General features: G+C 43.5%; 1 protein-coding gene across 7 annotated transcripts in view; it reads left to right on the top strand.

Moving 5' to 3' along the window:
* Fat3 (FAT atypical cadherin 3) overlaps positions 1–25310 on the top strand; it is a 603560-nt gene that overhangs the window by 533447 nt on the left and 44803 nt on the right. For all 7 annotated transcript variants that reach the window (XM_021205908.2, XM_029542742.1, XM_029542740.1 and 4 more), the window contains 6 exons: positions 7068–7457; positions 8856–9070; positions 10448–10585; positions 11442–11585; positions 14589–14786; positions 17009–17807. In XM_021205908.2, the coding sequence (XP_021061567.2) occupies positions 7068–7457; positions 8856–9070; positions 10448–10585; positions 11442–11585; positions 14589–14786; positions 17009–17807 (1884 nt within the window). The remainder of the gene's footprint in view (positions 1–7067; positions 7458–8855; positions 9071–10447; positions 10586–11441; positions 11586–14588; positions 14787–17008; positions 17808–25310) is intronic.

The following is a 25310-nucleotide window of genomic DNA, read 5'->3' as shown; positions in this document are numbered from 1 at the left end:
TCTCTCTGTCTCTGTCTCTCTCTGTCTCTGTCTCTCTCTCTCTGTCTCTCTCTCTCTCCTGATTTCCCTTGTCATTAGGCCCAGCTTCTAGTTGACTCTAGAAATGATTAGATATAATGCTCTAGTAGTTATCAGCTGGCATCTGAGAACAGGCCGTTTCTCCCTAACCTCATCAACACCGAGCCTTTGCTTCCTTGTGAGTGAGTGACAGTTTCAGCATCCATAATTTCTGGAGTTTGTGCCGCTCCCACAATGCTCTCTTTGTCTGCCATGTCTCACCTAATGATATCCACCCTTCATTTGTGACTCAATGTAGCAGTTTTAGTCTCTGAGAAACTTCTGTTTGATTCTTTCCTGTAATCAATTCTGCACGTTTGAGGAACTGGCTATATTTGAGGTGACATAGAAATGCTGAGAGACCCAGCATGTGCTGTGCAGCAAGGGGTCTTTGGGTATTTATGGAGTAAATACATGAGTGAGTGAATGACGGTGTGGAGATGGAACGAATCATTTCCATGTTCATCCTCAGAGATGCGTGTATGAAACCTTTGGAGTATCATTGTTGGGTCACAGCATAGTCCAATGTACTAGTAAAGGTGGAGTTTTACAGCTCTTTGTAGATGAATTCATTACACACAATTAACCCTGCCAGGCCTAGTCCAAGGCCAGGCTGTGGGTGCTGTAACTTTCTTCATGCCTCAGGGAATCTCACTGCACAGGGACCAGCTTCTTGGGTATATAGTCTATGTAGTTCACACAGAGCAATGCCGCTTACTTAGACGTGCCTCTGCCTGACTTAACTTTCTGATTTGGTTGTGCTGGATAGCTACGTTTCTAAGCAAAGGGGCTGGGGTTTTGTCTTGGATTGGGGCCACAATCTTGTCATTAGACCCAGTGAAACAGCTGCTGCCAGCTAACTTGGCAAATACCCAGGAGATGCTGGATGCTGTCACAGGCAGGATCTCCCTGACCTATGCGGCAGCCTTCAGGCTTTTTTGGACCTTTAAAGGGAGCTTCAGACCCTGGGAGTTGATATCATGCCCAGGAGAATGTGGCAGCTTTAGTCATCACCCAATGAAAAGCTTTTAAAGGGCACTTAAAACAGAAGTCATTAGAAAGTCTATTATACGGACAGTAATCACTAAGCTAAAAGTATTACTAATTCCTGGACTCCGTCATAGGAACTTCCTGTTTAATTTTATGTTATCCCAACAAATATTTCAAAGATAAAACAGGAAGGCTCAGTCTAAGCTGTTTGACTCCCTGAAATTGCATTTGCCTACCTTCTACTGAAGATGAGAGGAAAATTTTAGGCCAGCCATTTCCTTTAATTGCCTTAATTAAAGTGTAAAATTTAGTTTAAAAATACTCTTTGCAGTAACTTTATAATGGGGCCTCTGACAAAAGCAATTTTCTAAGTAGCATTAGTGTCTTTCTAAGCAAAGATGAGCTAAAGTGAACAGTGTAAACCCCCGACAGAAAGCCTATACAATATGTAGGCCTAATGTGCCACAATTATTTCAAATAATATGTTCATTAAGAATTAAAACTGGGCTGGAAAAAATCACTTGAAAACTTGGATGCTTTCCAAAACTAGTATTAAAGAATTGTTTTCAGAGTGCATGATTTTTTTTAACATTTCTCTTATATATTACAATGTCATGTGCCCATTGTATAAAATCTAGAAGGTTGAGCAAATGTGAAAACAACTTTAAAACAGTTCACGTTTTGACTAAATCCATTCTGCTCTTTTTCTTCAGAAAAGTAAACAGAAACTTCATATTATTTTATAATCTGCACTTTTATGCTGACACATAAACAGATTTCCATCTAATCTATCCATTTATATTGAGTGACAGTGAACAATGCATTCTATTTGCATATTAATGAGCCATAATTTACTCAATTGGTCTCTGTTGTAGAAAATTGGGGTACTTACCAGGTTTTCTTTTCCATAGAATTAACATCAACTCACCATTGCTTTTATGTGTAATGTTTTATCTACATTGCCGTTATTTTTAAGATTTATTCTTATTATTTTTTAATTATGTGTGATGGGTATATGCCCATGAGTTCAGTGCCCACAGAGGCCAGAAGAGGGCATCAGATCTCCTAGAGCTGGAGTTACAGGTGGCTGTGAGCTGCCAGGTGTGGTTGCTAGGAGCCAAACTTGCCTCCCCTGGCAACACTCCTAACCACTGAGCTGTCTTTCCATTCCCTGAAATATGCTCTTAATCTCTGGCCCACTTCTCAAGTCTCTTACCAGCATTTTAATAATACCTCATGTCTCTCTATGTCCTTTTGAGGCTATTTATTTGATTCTTTCTACATGTGTGATTTTAGAGGACATGCATACAATGCATCCATCACCTACACTCACCTGTGTGGGCATCCCCATGCCCAAGCTTTGACTCTCTGGATGTTTCTACTTTATTGAATGTGGTTCTTTATGTGCCAGGATCTTTCTCAGGGATGGACAATAAAATGAACAAGGCATAGTCCCTCTGCCTGTAAATACCTTAATCTAGCGGGGAAAGGTGGCACACATCACTCTATGTAGACTAGAAGCAAAAAATGATATCAAAGAGGCACTGAGGCAAGATTAGTGGAACAGTCAAGGAAGCTATTCCAGGAACACCATGCAAAAAGTATGAACAGTTTTGAAAGATGAACGAACACTCTGAGCAGAAAACAGCCTGAGCACAGGCCAGAGAAGCAGATGTGTCTAGTGTCCTCAGACAGAGAGGGGGTGGCAGAGCATGATATTTATGGATAAGGAGAAGGTCGGGAAGCGCTAGGCTGTAAAGAGTTACGTTGTCATCTGCCACAACTATGGCTTCTGTCTGCAGGAAGTGAGAAGTCAACAACTACCCTAGTCTGTTTCTTTTGCTATAACTGAATATCATAGACTGGTTATTTTATGAAGAACAAAGGCCTTTTTTAGTAATGGTTATTGAGGTTGTAAAAGAGGACATCAAGTTGGGCAAGAGAAGCAATGAGGATACTGTGTTAGAGATAGATATTATCAAATGCATCAAAGAATAAATAAAAAATGGTTTTTTAGAAAGGCTAAGTAAGAAACCCTGTTAAATAACCTCTTCTTGTGTTATGTATTTCATACTTCATTATAAATGACCCCTTACAACCATTTGGTACTAATTGGATGAGGGGGTCTTAAAGGACAGATCATGTAAGTGACAAATAGGACAGAAGTAGATGTCACTGACAAGACTCTAAAGAGGGGCTGTCAGAGCAGACATAAGCATCAGACACCAGGTGGTTGAAGCAACTCTTTAAGCTCCTTATACTTATGGAGCCTCTTAGAAAATGCAGAGCACACACTCCTTAAAGCCTAGGTCCAAAGAATCTCACTATGCTTGTAGTGTTGGTGATTTATGTCATTTGTGTTTGTGGTGGTGTGTGTGATGGTGTGTGTGTGTGCGCGCACATGCACACACTTGCATGTGTGTATACATGTAGAAATCAGAGAACAAGTGTTATTCTTTGGGCATCATTCACCTTTTGGTTTTTGAGACTGAATCTCTCACTGACCTAGAATTCACCAAGTAGGCTAGGCTGACTGGCCAGGGAACCCCAGGGATCTTATCTGCTACCAATCGAGCTTTAGGATTCTGCTGCATGCCTGTCTGTCTGTCTGTCTGTCTGTCTATCTATCTATCTATCTATCTATCTATCTATCTATCTATCTATCTATCTTTACATGTGTTCTAGGGATTGAACTCAGGCTACTATGATTAAAAACAAAGCACTCAGGCAGCTAAGGCGTCTTTCCAAGCCCAATGGTTAATGTCTTTGACACCCTCAGATGTAAGCTGAGCGGGTTGACATTGTGTTGGGTCTTTGGGGATGATCCCAGCACACTAGGTATAACTTCTCACAGAAGCAATAAAACTTTGTTTAAGCTCTATGCCTGGATTTGACAGTCACTGAATAGAGTCTTCTGGTTTCTTTCCATCCACAAGGATCTAGCAGCTCATCTTGGCCCAGTTAGCAGGAAATGGATTTTCTGCATTAGGTCCAGGCAGCAACCTCATGAGAGGGGCTGGAATTCCGCTGAAAACACAAGTAAAACTAACTATATTGGCTGGATTTAAAAATGTTTAGGGAGGTGGGGTTTGGAGGAGTGTAGGACAACAACTTTGGAGAAAGCAGAGGTGTGGCTTTCTGCTATTCTGCTTAAGGAAAGCAAAAGGCCTTGGCACCAAGTTCACCAAGTCTAAATGAACAGAATCAGCCTGGAATTGATCTCTGGTCTTAGTGTGGCTTACTCACAAGAGCCTTGTAAAAGTAGCTCTGTCTTCCATCAGGGCCAGCATGGAGTTAGGAGAATAGCATCTCCCGATAGAGAGGTAGAGTCTAGCCAGGAGGCTGGAGGGGAAAGGTGCAGATCTGGACTAGGTTGTTTCTAATGATACATCAACTACCTGTCCCAATAAAGGAAACACAGGCCCCCATTAAAAGGCACAGTTCAGTTGGCCTTGCTTGAGCCACCCCTTCTTGTCCCTCTTAATTCACCTTGCTTTTGACCAGTGAATCAGAGGTTGCCATTCTCCCTAACTGACCTTTGGGTCTAAAGAGATAAATACAATGAGCAGATCCCCCTCAACACCAAGAGATCCATGAAAAATAGAACATACTTGTTGTCCCTCATGTCTATAGATGCTGACAGGTTCAGGCCAGGTCATCAGTCCTGGGCTCCTGCACCAGTGGAATTTATTTAGTAGCTTCCAGCACATACTCACATGAGAGGTTCTGTGTCTTCTGTTTCCTTCTCTTGTTGGCAAGAGCTGTGTGCCATATGCTAGGGGTGGAATTCAAACCTTTAGGGAATGTGTGTGATTTGAAAACCATGTCATTCACTGATGTGTTTCTGTAAACATACCCCCATGACTTTGAACAGTGTCCTGAGAACACTGAATCAGCTTAGGCGACATCCAGACCACCTGTTCTGACACCAGCAAGGCAATTGTTTTCAAGGAACAAACTTGAGCTCTTCTGCATGTCTGCCTGTTCCTATCAGAAATATCTATGAGAGAATCTATTCTTCTAGCCCCTCCAGCCAGAAGGCATCCTTGAAGCCATAGTTCCCAAGAAGGCAAGGGAGAAACCTTGTTGTTTGTCTGAGTACAAATATTAGATGTTGGTGGTTATAACAAGATAGTTGTTTTGCAACAGAAATGAAAGTAGATGATGAGAAATAAGGTGGGAAAATATGGACTCTTGGGAATGGGACCAAGAATAAGCCCTCTGCACACAATTGCATTGTGTGGCCTTTTAGTCAAAGCCACATGCAATTTATCGTATCCCTTCCAGATACTTGATTTTATTGGTTTGCTGGGAATTTATTCTTCAAGGAAACTGTACATGTTCAGTTCTTATCTGCCAAATTCCTGCCCTCTTGGTGAGGTGTCATGATTGCAAATATACAAGAAGTCTTCCCCTAGAAAAGCTTGTGTTCCAGGTCCCACGATTCACAAACAGCATTGCAGATGGCCATCGTAGCCAAAGGCCTCTGGCAGACGACTCTCTTCATTGACAGTATTTATGAGGACTGAGAGAGATGGTTCAGCAGTTAAGAGTGCCTGCTATTCTTGCTCTTGCCAAAGACCAGAGTTAGATTCCCAGAATCCACATTGGGCAGCTCATGGTAACTCTAGCTCCTGGGGATCTGACATCCTCTTCCAGCCTCTACAGATATCCACACAAAATTGTGCATACTCACAAAAAGTCATACACATATAAATAACTAAAATAGTGAATTAAAATCTTCTTTAAAGAGCATTTTAGGATCAAAATGAAGCTGTTTCCACCAATAATTTCATTCTATTTTCTTTCTTATGAATTGTATAGACTGAAGCAAATCTTAGCTTCATAACCCATTAATCTAACCTCAGGCAGATGTCATTCAGAAATTTGTTGGTAGACATTTTCTTGCTTGATATGTTTTTGCTTGAATGTATGTCAAGATGACATTTTGAGATCTAAATGCATTTCTTAAGGTCACTGAGTCAGGTCATCTTCAGCTAGGAAGTCCCAGGTTTGCCGGCCCTCAGAGTTCTCTTATCCCTCTCCGATCCTCATGGCCACAAACATTTATCATTTTGTTTATTAGTTATAATTGATGATAATCAAAAGTATAGCTCCAGTTTGAGCTTGTTTTCTGAACTCCAGACTCTTCTTCCCAACATTTTTATTAAATATCAAGTGTCCACCTTCAATTTCACATGAAAATTCTGGTCTTTCACCCCAAGCCTAATTCTCCCATGTCTGTCTCCTTCTCAACAATGGGGAACTCCCTCTTCCAGCTTCTCAGACTACAGAAGAATCATTTTTGCAGCCTGTCTGTTATGGTATCCCATGAGCAGTCAGCCCCACCATTAGATACCATTGCTTCCCTACCACCTCCAAGTTCAACACACAACTCACATTCCTCCCCTGCGACTACCTGGTACTCAGAAGAAATGGAATCCAGTGCTTTCTAATCACTACCAATACTGGACCCTTGCTCAAGCTGCCATTATGTTATGCCTACATTCCTGGGGTGAGGGGGCAGCCTTATTGTTGCCCTGCAACCTGTTAATGAGCAGACCTGGAAGAATCCTGCCCATGCCCAAGGCCTGACCCATGATTCTCCTCTCAAAGTTGTCAAGTGGTTTCAGATTCTCATCTGTGGCAAGAATTCACATCACCTTCTTAAGTACTTGGTAGATTCTCAATGAATGCATGGCGAAGTGACCAGTTAATTATTGTCTGCTTTTCTTTGGGCTATATTGCTTATCTACACATCTAGTGGTATCTGAAATTTTGCTCAGGGAAAATTAATGTGAAGGAGGTTATATATTAACAAATAACCAAAGAATTTTGGCATTTATTCTCAATTTCCCAGTTTTAATTTCATTATATATTTTGTAAACTGAAGACTGAATTTCTGTAAGGTCAGAGGTACTTCTACAGTGACTTTTTCTTGGGTGGCTTTCATAAATCAGGAAAGCACAATATCTTTGTCCTCTGTTCTTGTCTTTTCATTCTTGTGTCATTTCCTGTAGGCATTAACAGGAAGGTCGTGTACTCCCTGGAGGACTCAGCCAGTGGAGTCTTCTCCATCGACAGCTCCTCCGGTGTCATAGTTCTGGAACAGCCTCTAGATCGAGAGCAGCAGTCATCCTATAATATCAGTGTGCGGGCTACAGACCAGAGTCCTGGACAGTCCCTCTCCTCTCTCGCCTCTGTCACCATCACTGTCCTGGACATTAATGACAACCCTCCTGTGTTTGAAAGGAGAGACTACCTGGTAACAGTGCCTGAGGACACTTCCCTTGGTACCCAAGTCCTGTCTGTTTTTGCCACCAGCAAAGATATTGGCACAAATGCTGAGATAACCTATCTCATCCGGTCTGGAAACGAACAAGGGAAATTTAGGATCAACCCAAAGACAGGTGGGTAAATAACAATGCCAATAATATTTCCTGTTTATTTTCCAACCCCAGTCACCCTTCTTGGTGGGATCTGTGTGTTCCCCTTCCTCCACACCAGGTCCTTCATGTAGACCTCAGTACCCTGTTCCTACAAATGGTCTTTCTGACTCAGGAGTGCACACTCTAACCCTGTAACAACATACCTACTGTGTACAAATGTAACGATATAGGAGGTATATGTAACCTTGGGTAAACAAGGCAGAAGTATTGATTGGGGGGGGGGGCTGCATTCACAGATCCTCCAAGCAGAAAGTGTTTATATATTAGGACCATTGCTTCAAATTAAACTATATGTGGAGACCACTCATTAAGACATGCACTAGCTTTGTCCTGTCCTGTCCTGACCATTCTATAAGACGACCATGGGGAGATAACTAAGGATGATTTAAATGTGGCACTGTGAAACTAAACTGGCAAGGTAAAGCTCCACCAGTAGTCAGTGCTCAGAAAACTCAATTATGGATCCAAATAGGCTCGATTTCAGTTTCCACAATAATTTGAAGGAGCCTATTGGCAGTCTGAGGCCTAGTGAAGTTCTCTGACTGGGTATGTCCAAGAAAATGACCCTCTCATTTATCCTAATAATTGTTTTCCAAGTGGGAGAAAGATAAAACCTAGCAACTGTTCTGTGGACACAATGACTAGCTATCAGCTTGAGAGCATTGCACAGGGTTACTACCAGACAATGCTGGGACAGCATTCTCAGAGCCCATTTTACTCATGTGTTGACCTCAACTAGCAGTTTTCTTTTTTCTGCTTGCTTGGTTTAAATGCCTTTATGGTAGGATTGTCTAGGCTATGTGTGTGTAGACACCATGGGGTTGTTTAATTTCCAGGCAGCTCTTTTTCATGTCATCCTGCCGTGTGATTCCCCATGTCTTGGTCTCTGCGGATAATAGTTTTAGATGGCAGCATTATAAGTTGGCAAAGCAGCTGTGGGCGCTTAATTCAATCACATGTCGGCTGTGGGTGGTTTCTTGATGACAGAGTCACATCCACACATCATTTGTTCTTCTTCCCCTGGGTCCACTCAGGGACACTAGAGATACTCCCTGGGGTGCTTGTCCTTGCCCAGCTCTCTAGCTTCACAAGCAGAGACTTCCATGTTGCCTAAAGGATGTTTGAAATTATCGTGGAACACTGCAAACACCGTTCATGGCTTCAGACCTATGTCCGGTGGATAGTTCTGCTTTAACTGACTGTGTTAATCAGACTTCTAGGCTGTTCTCGGGGACTCAGTAAACAAACTGTCAAACATATAAACTTGACTACTGATGATATAAACAGCACAGTGCCTACAGAACAACTGGCCCAGGTTTTCCTCTAACAAAATATAAAGTTACCTACTTTCCTTCAAAGGGGGTATTTCTGTCTTGGAAGCTCTGGACTATGAAATGTGCAGAAGATTTTACCTGGTGGTGGAAGCTAAAGATGGGGGCACCCCAGCCCTCAGCACTGCAGCCACAGTCAGCATTGACCTCACAGATGTAAATGATAACCCTCCTCGGTTCAGCCAAGATGTCTACAGTGCTGTCATCAGCGAGGATGCCTTAGAGGGGGACTCTGTCATTCTGGTAGGTGCCAGCAGCATCCCAATTCTGGGACAAAGCATCCTCACAGTGAGGAAACAAACAAGGTCTGTCTTGGAGTTTGTTCCCCCTCCCCCTTTCAACAATTTTGTGCACCCTCCCTCAAAGTCCCTCACACAGGGACTTCCAATAGCTCCTTCTCTGGCTTATATATTACAAAGAATTTTACAGATTAATTTATATAAAGATATAAATTACTAACAATTACTTTCCTTACAGTAGTATACAATTCTAAAGAAAACACAAGGATGAACTTTTAAAGATCATACCTCCTGGTCTAGGGCACCTAATTCGTGACTACAGAACTGACCTGTGACTAACTAGGAAATTCATGGGTATATTCCCCCTGTCAGATGGGGGACTACACAGAAACACTGAAAGGGTGGACATGAACAAATCCCATGATTAAAGAGGGAATACAGCCCAGTGTGGTGGAGAGGTATGGCAACAGGAGTATATCATATCACGATGTTCACAGTCAGAAAGCAGAGATGCTGCACTAGGTTTCTGTATGGAACCAAGAAAATGTTCCTCCTTTTCTATTCAGTCTATGGCCCTAACTTGAAGGGTTGATGCCGTGGATATTCAAGGTGTGTCTTTGTCTTAGTCAGGGTTTCTATTCCTGCACAAACATCATGACCAAGAAGCAAGTTGGGGAAGAAAGGGTTTATTCGGCTTACACTTCCATACTGCTGTTGATCACCATAGGATGCAGGACTGGAACTCAGGCAGGTCAGAAAGCAGGAGCTGATGCAGAAGCCATGGAGGGATGTTCTTTACTGACTTGCCTCCCCTGGCTTGCTCAGCCTGCTCTCTTATAGAACCCAAGACTACCAGCCTAGAGATGGTCCTACCCACAAGGGGCCCCTCCCCCTTGATCACTAATTGAGACAATGCCCTGCAACTGGATCTGATGGAGGCATTTCCCCAACTGAAGCTCCTTTCTCTGTGATAACTCCAGCTGTGTCAAGTTGATACAAAACTAGCCAATACAGTCTTTCTACGGTTAAACCTTTCTAGAAACACCCTCATAATCCTCAGAGCTGGGACTCCCCATCCAGTCACACTGGCAATGAAGCAGAACCATCACTAGTGGCATTACTTGTTGTTCTGTAGAGAGGGCGTGAAATCAACCCTGCCAGTTAGCCTGGGGCTGGCATCGTTATCTCCAACCCTGATGAACATCAGGCTGAATAAGCATCAGGCTCTGAGAGATGCTAGTGTTACCTTTTTGGTCCCATCGATTGCCTCTTTCACCAGGTACTTATCATGGGTAAGGGTCTCAGAACACCATCAGACAGAGACTCTGAGCATCAACTGTTTGTCTTTCTCTTGTCTTTGTTTTGTTTCTTTCCTATGAAGCTGATAGCAGAAGATATGGATAGCAAGCCTAATGGACAGATTCGTTTTTCCATCGTGGGTGGAGATAGGGACAATGAATTTGCTGTCGATCCCATCTTGGGACTTGTGAAAGTTAAAAAGAAACTGGACCGGGAGAGGGTGAGTAAATTTAGGACACCCCTCACCATCTACACCTACACTATCACTGACCTCATGGGCACAGGCTCCAAGTGAGCAGTAAGGAAATGCATGTAGGTATTTGGATTGGACTCATTAAAGAATTTTCTACTCATAATAGCTTTAGGCAGATGCTGGAGATCATAAGGAAAAAGACCAATGTGTACCTTTCTGCATAGTTTGAATTTTAGTCCTTCATGAGTGAAAGAAAGAAAAACACCATCAACAGGATGTGTGCCCTGGTTTCAATGGTAACTTCAGCCTGAAGGCTAAAGTTTTCTTGTCAGGAAAGATTCTCCTGAAGGCACCCTAGGAAAAGAATAATCCAGAAAATTTCTTTGTCTGAGATTGAGTTAATTTCTAAATATTGTCATTCTTCACCAAAACATGTTTTCAAAGATAAATTAAATATAGAAATGAAATTTAAATTTATAGCAATAACACTCAAAAGATTGAATCTTCTAGGTAATAGAGCCCGCTCACCCAGGAATATCAAAATGAGTAGTATAGGTCAGTGGTGACAATTGCATTGAACAAAGGCTCAGGCAGAGCCTCGAAAGTAGAGGCTCCTCCCCTTAGGGAAGGACTGGAAATGCTGGGCTGCATTTTTTGGTTGTGTGATGTTGTATCTTAGTGGGCAGAGGCTGGGACAACTCTAAAGAGCCTGAAATATATAGGTCGATCCCCAACAAAAAATTATCCAGCCCCAAGTGTTGATGGTGCACAGGTCTACAGAATAGGAGTGAAGGTGATATAGCCAGGGACTCCAGGTTATCTGAGCATGTGCAGAAGAGAGGAGGCACTGCTGTTTCTTACTGCCACCTCCATGCCTTGGCAGGTGTCAGGATATTCCCTGCTCATCCAGGCAGTAGATAGTGGCATTCCTGCAATGTCCTCAACAACAACTGTCAACATTGATATTTCTGATGTGAATGACAACAGTCCAGTGTTTACACCTGCCAACTACACTGCTGTGATCCAGGTAAGAACCTCTTGCCTGCCAGGTACTACCTGTGTAGCTCAGCCGCCTCTGTCTGCTCTGGCTTGTTGGGTTGGGAATTCTCTACTGCCTAACTCAGGGTAGGAGACTCTAGCAGCTGGAGTTTACAACCGACAGTTTCAGAGGCTGAGAAGATCAAGGTGGGGGCTTTCACGGCTCTTGTATCTGGCAGATGCTCTCTTTGCCCATGATGGTGACTGTTAGATATGTTCCCACTTGGCAGAAAAGACAAACATGCTTCTTTGGGATTTTCTATGAGGACACTTACGGTACCTCAAGAGTCTATCTCTTAGCACCATTGTATTGGGACCTAGTTATCAGTCTGTGGGTAATTAGTATTTAATACCAACTTGTCTATTCCTAGGAAAGGTGTGCAAACAACCTGTATTTCCACCACAATAAGAGTTATTGAGTACTGTTTCTTCTAAGTATTAGATGCTCCATGTACACAGCCTGTTCCCATCACTATGTGTCATGGATGGTTCACTGACACAGATTTTCCCACTCCTATGCACACCCATACCATACAATTGAAAGAGCCATGGGTCTATGAGCTTAACTAGACATCTCAAGAACATGCAGCTGGCACATGGTCAGGATTTGAACCCGACTCTGTTATGTAGACTTAATATGAATAATCTCTCTGCAGTAACAGGCTATCTTTAAGAAATCTTGCATTCTTCTGACAGAGGATAGAGATCAATATGAACCATCCCATAGACTTCAGGATAGAGCTCCTAAAAAATTCACCTTCCATAGATGATTTTTTTTTAGAACTTTAAAGCCACCTTTAAGCCTTTAAGTTGGGCTGTAGGATAGAGTAACTTACAGCTGGTGTTCTCCTTTCAGTGAAAATGGCCGATTTCTCCAGTAGTTTATTATTCAGAAGTTACCTTGTGAACAAGGTACCTGAGTTTCCTCTGCTGGTGGCTGGAAGGCTGTGTAGGAAGAAAAAGAGAACCAGACTGAGTATGGAAGGCTTGGAGACACAGCAAATGATCTCTATGCCTTACAGATCCATAGGAATTCTGGAAAAGTACAGTGGCTCTCAGGTACTGCCAAGGGCTTTGTGAAGCAGCAAACTGAGAGTGGTTAGGTCTCTAGAGAACACTTTGTGATAAGATGGAAGCACTTGAGTGTGGCTGTCTATGAGTCGCCTCCTTCACCCTACTGACACTGAACTATCTGGGAATCAGGCAGAGATGTTCAGGAATAAGCACAACCACTGCCTCCTGCTTACCCCTGGCCCCTTTGTCAATGCAATCTTCTTCCTTCCTGGAGGAAAAAGCGGGTTTCCTCTCCTCTGCTGCTGCCAGCAGCCATGTGTGTGATTGCTCTCCTGCCTTCATTCCCTGCACCTCCTCCACTTTCTCTTAGATTCCGGTGGTTGTGGTCTCAACCTTTGGTTTTATGACATGCTTCCATCAGCTGGACAGACTGTTCGCAGGTGTGGAAGGCAGCACTGAGAGCACATGGTCAGGGCCCCTCCCTCTGCAGGCTGGGCCTGTCTGTAATTTCACACCCATCCTTCTTAGACAGTGACCCCAAGGACACACATTCGCTCACTCTTTCAGGTTTTTTTTTTTTTTTTCCTGTGGAGGAAATGGCCCTCAGAGAATGAGCAAACAAATCAATAAATCTTCTGTTTTGTGCAGTGCTGAGTATGTTGTCTGTGTAAAGTAGTAAATCTTCACTGGATGACATGGTCCCACGGTAGGCTCCAAAGAGAGGCGGTGCCTGGAGCTTGATAACCAAGCAGGCAAGCATGTGGCAGAAAAGAAACCTCTGCGATTCCTTTTTCAAGACTGTCTCTCCTTCCACACCCAAAATAATGGGCTTACCCTAATGCCTGGTTATCTTTTTTCTCTGTTTTTCTCTTTTTTCAATTTAAAATTTTTACTATTTAATTTTTGAGACAGAGTCTCACTATTTACTCCTGACTTACCTAGTACTCATTCCTTATTTGAGGCTGGACTCAAACTCTTGCCAACCCTCCCGCCTCTTCCTCCAAGTGCTAGGATTATAATGTGAGCCACCATGCTTGGCTATACATAGTTATCATAAACTAATTCAGCATATGAACCTTGCTGGTCACCCAGCACCACGTATCATGGTCCTTACCTCTGGAATGTTTCATTTCCATACCATAATAAATCCTGAAGCTGGCCATCTGCAAGCTAAATAAAAAAATCTGCTATCAGGCCAAACAATTCTAAGGCTAAACTGTTACACAGCGGATTAAGAAAACCAATATTGATCCTTCCTACAAATACCTTCATCTGATGCTTTCAAAGTGGAGAAGATAAACTTTGACCCAAAAAGTAGGTATCTTCATGTTCCTGTTTTGAGCCATGTTTCCAAAATGGCTGCTGTAATTGATTTTGTCCCTCCTCATTTTGATAAATGTGTTGTTTACTTTCTGTCCTCTAGAGGAGCATGACACAACTGTGCTGTGAGGTGGATTATAAAAACCCATTTGGTTTTTTTATATTGACTAGAAGGTTGCTTACATGCAACCTTCCAAATGTCTGATGTGGCGTTCATTGTATTACAGTGTTAACCACATTTTATCTAGTATGAAGACTCTTCCCATCCCAGCAGGGTGATGCTTTCTGTCCCTGGGTGGATTTCCACCTTCATCACAAAGGGTATAAGGAGTGTTGTTCAGTGCTGAAAGTGAGACAAGTGGGACCCTGTTGTGTCTTTGGACTAGGAACCCATTCAGCCAAAGGCTGGTGTTATCATCTGAAGAGAGTACAGTGTCACGACACAGCTGTGAGGAGGCTGCTAGAGATGGGAAAGAGGATGCTTGCAACTCCAGCCTGTTTTCAGTAGACATATTAAATACCGGGCGTGGGGTGGGGATTTCGTCTGCCAAATGCCTGGTGTTCTAGCTTGGCACTCCCAGCCTGTAATGATTTTTTTTTTTTTAATGTGAGAGAGGTATAATTTTAACTTCCTTTTTTAAAACACTCCTCTATACAGGAAAATAAGCCAGTGGGCACCAGCATCTTGCAGCTTGCGGTGACAGACAGAGACTCATTTCACAATGGGCCTCCCTTTTCCTTCTCTATTTTGTCGGGAAATGAAGATGAGGAGTTCATGCTGGACTCCCATGGGATCCTACGGTCTGCAGTGGTCTTCCGGCACATGGAGTCCCCAGAGTACCTACTGTGCATACAGGTACAGCTTTGCTGTCTGTCCACACTGGGTGTTGCTTTCATCCATGTCTGCCTTTCTGCCTGTTAGCTGGGTTTTCCCTTGTTCACTAAGTCAACATAGCTCATGATAGTGAAGGAATTTTCCTCTTCTAACCACAAATTCAGTTTCTTACCAATAAAGACAGCGTCTGGGTATGAAATGCAAGTGAAACTGAGCAGGAAAGAAGAGTGATCACGACTCAGCACGAGTGTTTCGGGAAGCTGCTCCTGGCAGATCTCAGGGTGTACTGTAGTAAGTCCTGGGGTTCCAACTGACTCTTACCCATGCTTCTGGTATGCTAGTTAGTGCCTGCCACTCCTCACAGGATATCAATCACTGTCATAAAAGATTTGGCCATGTCATGGCCTCTGCTAGATATGCCTTCCCCAGTGAACCTGGGACTCAGATGACACTGGCTTTCCGGTATTCCAATCCTTCAAGTTCAATGACCTGGATGACAAAAAAGTTACCACAAAGAGGCAAAAATGACAGGTGTGCAAGGGTCACAAAAAGGAGCTGTCACTGATCAAAACCATGGAATTTCTGTGACTTTACCTATAGCAAGATTTATATTTCAGCCATAAAACTGAATGATGTTTCAACCCACTGTCACCCACAGAAAGCTGCCTAAGGGTGACAACCCACTGTTACCCACAGAAAGCCATTTTGAAGGGTGACTTATGGTGGCTCAGTGATTCTCAGTACTCACATTAAATTAATTGTCATCTTTTTAGATAAACAAAAGCTTGTTCTCTTCCATTCCCAGACCAATTAGAAAGTACTGGCTCTGAGGACATCTGTGACCTCTCCAGTTGAGACCCTTTGTCCAAATATTTAAATAATGTCATATCACAGGACATTATCTCCAGGTACAAGGGGAATTTCGGGTGTCCTCTTAGAGCAGACATCTCTGCACACCCACCCATTCTCCAGAGATTAGGCATCGCACCTCCCACAGGAAGCCTTCTGCTCTCCTCATAGGAAACACACCATTGCTGGCAAAGTCATTGTTCTGTCACCTTCTTTCCAGTGACCTGTGCCTTTCTGTTACTTTTCTGCCATTGGGGTGGGCAAACTCTGGCAGACCTGTGAAACTCAAACTCATCAAGGTCCCTTGAGGTATCCACAGTTTGATTTCAAGTTCAACCTAATGCGCCAAACTCCCTTCCAATTTTAGGAGTCTCCATTTCAGGATCCCTTAACTCATATAGCCAAATATGGCAGGTCTTTATGCTAACTACCTGCATATGCATAACTATGTGCTAAGTATTTCTATGGGTGATGCCTTGGCTACGTACTTTCTGATAACGCTTGCTTTTAATTCTCATGATTCTTAAGAGGCTGGTATTATTGTTACACTCATGTTAAGGGTGCAAAGCTTAGAGAACTCATGTAATTTACTCAAAACCACAAGTAGACTGTATGCAAAGCTGAGATGCAAAAAGAAGCCTGTATGCTGTCCAGGGCTTGGCTCTCCATTGCTGTCTACACTTGAGGACACAGGTCCTATGTTCCAGCTCTGACTGCAAGGTCACTGGGTCCCTACAGATCTGGACCACAAGGACCTGGCTTTATTCTGGGACATGACAGCACTGACTCCTTCACCAGGCATGGTGGGTATTCATTAAAGCTCTGCTCTCACAGCAGACTATTCCATCAGTTCCTCTATTAAGAGAGAAAGGGGTTTAGCAAGCTGCCTATTTCCCTTCTGGTGTGTCATATTTTGTACTCTAAAGCTTACTATGATGTAATTCTCATTTAACTAATGGCACTTCTTCTATATGCCAAAAGGTGTCACCTGGTCCAAGCAAAAGGAAAGAATCCAACAGAAAACAAAAGATTCTTTCTCAAAGTGAGAACATCGTTTATGAGAGTTTCCTCTGCTTTCTGTCCAAAATGAAGTCAAGGCAAGCCTGATGCAGGCATGCTGGGTCTTATAACACTCATGCTGCTAGACTCTGACTCAGCCCCACTGGCTTTATTGTGTTAACACATTGTATTGCCCATAATACAGTACCCAGAGAATGACTGAAGGTGATAAGCCACTGCTCTACTTAAATGCCCATCCTCAACATGTTTCAGAATAGAGACAAGGGAATGAAGAGGACTTGAACCTGGTAGAAGGAGCTGATACCCTCTGCCACAGGGTAATATTTTAATAATTATTCTTAACTCCTTGTTTGTCCTTTTCTTGTTGCCCCCAGGCAAAAGACTCAGGAAAACCCCAGCAAGTTTCTCACACCTACATCCGTGTCCGGGTTATTGAAGAAAGCACCCACAAACCCACAGCCATCCCTCTGGAAATTTTCATTGTCACCATGGAGGATGATTTTCCTGGTGGTGTCATTGGAAAGATCCATGCCACAGATCAGGACATGTATGACGTGCTCACGTTCGCCCTGAAGTCAGAGCAGAAGAGCTTGTTCAAAGTGAACAGTCACGATGGAAAAATCATTGCTCTGGGAGGACTGGACAGCGGGAAGTATGTCTTGAACGTGTCTGTGAGTGACGGCCGCTTCCAAGTGCCCATTGATGTCGTTGTGCACGTGGAGCAGCTGGTGCATGAGATGCTGCAAAACACTGTCACCATCCGCTTTGAGGATGTGTCCCCCGAGGACTTTGTGGGGCTGCACATGCATGGGTTCCGGCGCATTCTGAGGAATGCGGTCCTCACCCAGAAACAGGACAGCCTGCGCATCATCAGCATTCAGCCCGTTGTAGGTACCAACCAGCTGGACATGCTGTTCGCTGTGGAGATGCACAGCAGCGAGTTTTACAAGCCAGCCTACCTGATCCAGAAGCTGTCCAATGCCAGAAGACACTTGGAGAATGTCATGCATATAGCAGCCATCCTAGAAAAGAACTGCTCGGGGCTGGACTGTCAGGAGCAGCACTGTGAGCAGGGATTGTCACTGGATTCCCACGCACTCATGACCTACAGCACAGCTCGCATCAGCTTCGTGTGTCCACGTTTCTATAGGAACGTGCGCTGCACCTGTAATGGTGGGTTCACCTAAATGGATCTCTTCCTACATTTGGCTATTTTTATCACAGCTTCTACAATCTACTTGCCAAGAGCACCCAGAGAAGGTCAGGGTTTGAGGGTGTAGCCTGGCCTTGCAGGGAATTCGTAGCAGTTTGAGGGTGTGGTCTGGCCTTGCAGAGGAGTCATAGCAGTTTGAGGGTGTGGTCTGGCCTTGCAGGGGAGTTGTAGCAGTTTGAGGGTGCAGTCTGGCCTTGCAGGGGAGTTGTAGCAGTGAGAAGCAGATGCATTTGGTTTCATGTGTTCCTGGAGTCATAAAACACAGCATGAGGAATTCTGGTGCCCCACTTTTTCTCTTTATTTTATTCAGTCCAGGACCCCAGACCGTGGGATGATGCCATACACATTCACAGTGAGTCTTCTCTAATCAATGAAACCTTTCTGGAAATATCTCTGTAGATACACTCACAGGTATTTCCATAATGACTCTAAATCTAATAAAGCTGACAATAAAGATTAATCCTCACACCTCCCAACTCTGAAATGCCACTTTTGCATTTAATCACTCATTCAACTAAATAGTAATTCTCACATGCCCGATATCCAGGATGGATGCTGGGGGTGTAGAAAAAGCAGGAAGTGTGACCAGTTGGCCACCGCAGTCATGGAACTTTACCTTAGCCTGTGTGGGATGTCCACTTCCAAGTACCCATCAGCATCACTGTGCATGTGGAGCCTCTGGTGCATGAAACTCTGCAAACCGCTGCCACCACCTGCTTTGATCTAACTATTGGAGCATAAGCCCTTGCAGCAGGCTCAGTGAGAGGCGGCATCATGTAAGCTGAGATAAACTCAGGTAGGGATCAGAGAAGGACTTGCCTGAGGAAAGCTTAAAGGATGAGAGAGGAACCCACCCCAATGAGAATGAAAGTGCTTCCTTCTCTGGTAGGAAGTGGCAGCCTTGACAAATGAGACCAGAGAGAGGACTATGTACGACCGAAGTCATTAGCTAGGATGAAGAATTAGAAATGACCCTGGGGTAGCAGGAGCCATCGACTGATTAGAAGGAAAAAGGTGATGGGGTAGGTGGCACCCTTTACAAAGGGTGCAGACTGGGCAGGCTCGAGCCTGCTGATGGGAAATGAGTTAGGAAGCTGTAGCAGAGGGTAACAGCAGCACCATTTGCCTCCATGAAAAACAGTCCAGATGTCTGAGAGCACTGTCAAGGGGCAGGCGGACCTCAGAGCTGCAGAGACTAAGCTTCCTGCTTGCCATTGAACATTGACCTTGGCTGGTCAAAGGTCATAACTGTACAGTCACAGGCACGTAGTAATCAGTGAGAAGAATTGCTTTCTCTGTCCCTCTTTTCTCTCTTTGACTTGGGAGCCATAAATTTACAGCCCTCCTCTAAGAAAAGCATACTGGGGTTACTCTATCCAATGCAAACTTGGTCCACAGAGACTGTGGCCAGAAGGGAAGCCATTTATAAACCATCCCTGTGGGTAGCTGAGAACAGGCAGCAACTCTGGCCTCTTCTCTTGAGGCACTATTTGGGTTGCAGTTTTAAAAATGCTCTCATCAAAGGGAGGACCTATGTCCTCAATGTCCTGCAGGGGGCACTTTGACTGCATCAGAGCTTCCTAGAAGAATCAGCATTTGCCCTCTGGTACCAGTGACTTTGGTTTATATTTTTACCAAGTGGATGCAGAGAGGGCCAGACCTGTGACATATGCACTATAGTTGCAAAGTAATTCAGCACGAACATGATAGGTGAAATGCATTTCTGGCAGATGCCACCATGAACAATTTATGAATGCCAGCTGTCCAGGCCTTGTCTAGATGTCCTTTGCAGACAAACTGATTTATGCACCAAAGCTGTGCTAGAGAATCTGTGTAGTGATTCACAGCAGGGTTCAGGAGGAGTTCAGGATAGGACGGGGCAAACTCTGCAGGGAAACTATAGAAGCGCATCAATCCTGTACTCTGAGAACTCGGGGAAAATAAAAATATTTTAAGGCAGCCATGTTCTAGACAGTGCAGATTCCAAATGAAAAGCACACAGCCTCTTCCAGAGCTGAGGCTGGACTTGCAAACATCTACCAGCAGTAAGAAGCTCAAGAATAGAAAACAAGTGTCCCTCCTGCAGCCAAGGAGTCTTCTGTGATGTGGGGGGTTTTCAGATAAGATTGTGAGTTCAAGAGATCTGAGTGAACTGGCTTAGCAGTGTCTTTACAGGAAAGACATAGAGGATTTCTTATTTATTTACCTGCTCGATGCTTAATATTTTAGTGCAAAGATTTGGTCTGTGGCTTGTAAATTATTCTGGTATTCTAAATGCAATGTTGCAAGATGATGCTCCTACCCAGGATTTCTATATTCCCCTTAAATTCTACTCTCAGTAATCCTAGAATGCTATTATTTCTGTGACTTGGCCCATTGGTAAGCAAGAGGAAGCCTTCCAAGTATGTATTAAATCTTGCTCTAGTGAAACTAGGCATGGTAAGAAAAGTCCTCAACTTAAGTTATCCTTAAAATGAAGCTGAAGGCAAACTTCTAAAATGCAGTAATAAATAGAGCTGAAAATATTACCTGTCCCAGCCTCATCTTCAGTATACAATGCAAGGGTAACCTCATGTGTCCTGCCTAAGACCGCAGAGAAACTCAACACTGGTTCAGTTCAAAGATCAGGAACTGTCCTCGAGGCCCGTGTGTCAAAGGACTGGTTTTCAGCTGATAGAATTCTTTTAAAGATGTGTGTGAAATGTGTATATTTTTTACATGTGTTGATACATGTGTAGGGGTACGAGTATGTATGTGTGCGTGTATGTGCATGCATAAGGAAAACAGATGCCAGGTATCTTTCTCAATCACTCTGAAATTTTTATATTGAGGCAGGATCTCAATATACATCATAGACATATATACATATTCACTCACTCACACACACACACACACACACACACACTATATATATATATATATATATATATATATATATATATATATATATCCAATTTAACTAAATTACTTATCTACCTGGCAAGCTTGTTTCTGGCATTCCGTGTCAATGATTTCTATGCTGTGGTATTTTTTTTTTCTTGTGGGTTTGGGGGATCTGAATTCAGGCCCTCATGTTTACATGAAAAACACTTTAACCTTAGCCCCACTGCTATGCTTTGGAGTGGTGAATAGACCAGGTGGGCTCTAGAATCACCTGTGGATTGGTCCATTGATGAGTGCATGGTTGAGTAGTCTGTTAGAAGGTAGCTCTAGAGGATGAGCTGGTCTGTGTGGCACACCTTTGAAGAGAGTAACTACTCTCCAAGTCTTTTCTCTGTCTCTCTCCCTCCTGGTTGCTGTGGAGAGAGCAGCGCTGCTCCGCTGCTGTCTTTCACAATTCCAGGCAGTGGAGACAACTGATGGTGGATCAAAGGCTTTGAAACGAGGAGCCAGAGCCAAACATTTCAGCTAGAGCTTGATTTACTCGAATGTTTAGTCAAAATAATGACAAAAATAAATAAAGTAGTGCATCTACTTCATAATAGCAAGGACCCTCCTTTTATGTAAATCATAATCAAGAATCCTCAATTAAGCCCATTTCCTGGTCTTCTAGGAATGGTCTGCCAGAATAGTGTGATCCCAAGAAGATAGATCTCTCAGACAGTTTGGAACTAGCTCGCCAAGCCTCATATTCAGGCATGGGAAAAATGCTTGAGTTACATGACTTTATCAATATTTGTGTCTCTATTGCTGGCAGGCAGGAGACCAAACATGGAGGCATGTCACAAGTAAAAGAAGAATAAGTACTCCTTCAGGCTCCAGGGACAAGCTATTGTCCCTCTCAGTTCTTCCAAAGTTTCCTTTCAAGTAAGAATAAAGGAATGTAAAATGTTAGCTGCTAGACAAGTGAGAGGGGCTAATTTTTAAGGCATCTTTTCATTTATTAGAAATCAATGATACTGAATTTGACAGACATTATTCCTCTCCCCACCCCACCCCCCCCACACACACGGAGGGAGGGAGGGAGGGAGGGAGGGAGAGAGAGAGAGAGAGAGAGAGAGAGAGAGAGAGAGGCTAGTGTGGCTGTTCTTCTGTTTATCCTGGGAGGCTGACAGATTCATTAAATGGTCTTTCCCACCACTTGGTGGAATAATTAGTGTGATAAATGAATGTAGTGATCATTTGGGGCTATACAGTGATGTTTATACAGGGTTGGCCACAGTACTCCGCCCCCTCCCAACTTGCAGCTCATCTTTTTCTCATGCAGATTTTTGGGTCCAATTATCATCATTAGCATCTTGAACCAAAGTGCTGAGTTGTGCTAACAAGTGAAACTCAATGTGAATCTCAGTGCCAAATAAGCTCATTAAATCCCAGGCACCATGAAACCGCTTCTTTTAACAGAATTAGAGAGACGCGGAGTTCTGATGTCCTGAGATGACTCCCTGTGAACACTGTCACGCCAGTCAGGAAGTCTGACAGCAAGTTTAATGGGGAGTGATAGATGTCACGGACCTCTCATGGGTAAGCAAAAGGAAGGGACGTCAAAACAACTCAGGAGACTATACTGATTATCCTCAGTTTAAATTTTTCATTAGCTGCTCAAAAAATACGAAATAGAAATATATCAAAAAGGACATACTTAGAGTAGGCTCCCAAGGTAACCCTCAGCATTTAAAGCCAGTGTGTTTACAAAGGCCATGGCAGCCATGGCTGCCTAGTTTGTCCTATTTATTCAAATAAGAAATGCAGGATGGAAGAGGAGGGCTCAGTTAAACAAATGGGACATTTCCACGAGTGACACTCCTGCTAGACAAATGGGAGGGACAGTAGCCATGCCCTCCACCAGCAAGGGAGGACACTCCTAGCCCTGGAGAGCAGGACTTAGGCACTGAAGGTGGTGGTGTCAGCTGGGGGGGGATGGGCAGCCTGAGGAGTCCCCTCACCTCCTCTCCATTCAGATAACCCCTAAAATGAATACAGGGAGAACAATTGTAAATGGAGAGGTGGGGTTTATGAAGAAGGATTTAACTTAGATCTTGAGCTCAGAGATTAGCAGAGAGGCATACAAGAAGAAAGTGAGACCCAAAAGCTTAGGTGTGGGCTTCACAAAGGACAGTCACTTTTTATTATCTTTCTTACAGTCATAAACAGGATTTGAGTTTCTGAAGTTAGTATGGTTGAAAGACTGCTTAAGCAATTTAAAGCGATCACAGGGTGTTTCTTGAGGTCTATCTGACAGGATTGCAATTGATGAGATAAAACTCTGGATCCCAAAGATGCAGAAAGTTGGGGTATCCTCATACACCATAAGCAAAGTCAATCTGCTTGTTGGGAAACTCTTAGTAAATATGCAGGAGATGGACGGTGCAGCCCTCTAGAGGGTCATAGGTACTCAGGCCTTAAGCTGAGCTTATCATTTTAATATTCTTAAAGAAATATTTACAGTGACTATTGCTTGTGCTAGAATTTTTGATTGTTATCTGGCAAGAGGCTTTAACCAGACTCTGGGCTGAGAGGTCTCTTGTTTTTCCAAGGCCCTTTTCATTCTCCTGTCTTTCTGTCCTGCCTCACTGGGACCTGAGTGGGTCTGGCAGGATGCCTGGAGTTAGGCAGGTGGCCACAGGGGGGTCCCAAATTAAGAGTGAGAGCCAAGGCATGGAAATGAAGATGTGTACAGTTCACCCACAGATCACAGGGGGGATGGACAAAGAATTAATATTTGTTGGTCCATGACCAGCTTCCAATTCTACTTCACACTATTAGAATTGCATCGAACACTCTCTGTGACCCTATAAAGGAGTTATCATCAACTTTCCTCAAAACGTGAAGAAAGCAAACCTTGGAAGCCTCAGTTGACAGGCTCGCAGCTGCAGAGCTCATAATGGCTGAACCAAGATTCATATGTGATCATCTTACTGGAACTGTTAGCAACGGTACCTTTCCACCTCTGTGCAACTGTGAAAGGAACTTGGAGGCCACCCAGCCCAGCCTCCCACCACCACAGACATCCTGTCTGCTTTATCCCTGGTATGGAAATTCAGTTAAGTTTAAGAATGAGCCCAGGATCTCTCCAGATGATCATACGGCACTCCACCAAATGTAAGAAGTCCATCTTCTTACATTGCACAGCTTCAGCCTTTATCCACACAGAGCCTGGCCAGCTCATTCCTGTTCTACAGCCTGCCTCAAATGGCTAAGGAGAACAATTATGATTCCTCAGGTTCTCTTTTCTCAGCCAAACACCAGTGTTCTTTACTCCTTGATATGAACAATTGCATCCTACCAAGACTGAGAAAGTGCATAATTGGGACACAGAGGAGATATAAAGGTGGAAAGTATCAGTTTTAGTTGGAGGAATTCAAAAAAGAAAAATAAATACATTGAAAGCAATGAAGTTTGTAATGTTGGGATTTTGCCAATCAGAAATGCATGTTGAGCAAAGAAAGCAGTGAAGAGAAAAGCCACAGCTTTGGGCTGGGTGTGGAGATGCATGGTGAAGTAGATAGAGAAAGGCTTTATCCCCATGAAGCCTAAAATGGCATCATGATGTCAAGAGGGTAGCAGAGCTTGGCTGAGAAGGATGGGGAGGAATGAGAACAGTTCTTGGAGTAGACACTATAGGACAGGGAAGGAGAGCCTGTTGGGAAATGGCCGTGGAGATGCATTCTTAAAGTTTAATAAAATAAAATGAGGGATTCTGAGGTAGCCTAACACATGGAACTTGGCTTTGAGATTTTCTTTTAAGTAGACAAAAATTAGAATTGAGTTTGTTCTCTGGCTTGAGTTTGCTGGGGATAGTTGTCTGAGGACATTCTAGCCATATAAGATGGCTCCAGGGAACATGTCTTAAATAGAACCAAGCTTGGCCATTGATGAAATAATACACAAAAGATGGCTAAGCCCAGTATTCTATTGCCTAAACATGTCTCCACTTCTGGGAGAGCCACGTAGACTGCCTCAAATCTGGATTCTCTGGGGAATATATCCCATATCTGTTTGCCGGCCATGAATCAAGGAGGCTTCTCACTGACTTACACAGCATTTACCCAGATACAGCATCTCAGCAAAGCATGTGGGTTTCAGATCAGGGGACTTAGCATTAGTTATTGGATTCTTCAGCATAATGAGGCAGTGACATAAATCAAGAAATGGGCTCAGCTCAAAGTGGCAGCTTAATAATCACAGCTAGCTGCTGGCGCAGACATAATCCCAAGGGTTGTGGGAATACTGCAGCAATGAGGAGAGTCATAAATATGGAAGCAAGACCTTACAAAAGTCTCCAGGGAACCACCCTTTGCCCCACACAGAAGTACAGAGGCTTCATCTCAGGTTGCTTTTCTGTTGTCAGTGCTGTAGAAAGCAACCAGAAATTTCCACCTGAAGACCTTCAGCAAGTGGAAACTTTGCAAAGAACAGACAGACATCCTCTGTGCATTTCTCCAGTGTATAAAGAACACCCACAATTGACGTAGGGAAGATATGACTACACCTTAAGAGGTGGAGGTAGTGGAGGAGGAGGA

This window comes from Mus pahari, chromosome 10 (assembly GCF_900095145.1).
Source record: "Mus pahari chromosome 10, PAHARI_EIJ_v1.1, whole genome shotgun sequence".
NCBI classification, from domain to species: Eukaryota; Metazoa; Chordata; class Mammalia; order Rodentia; family Muridae; genus Mus; species Mus pahari.
Note: the sequence above shows the minus strand (reverse complement) of the source record. Positions and strands in the feature narration are given on the sequence as shown.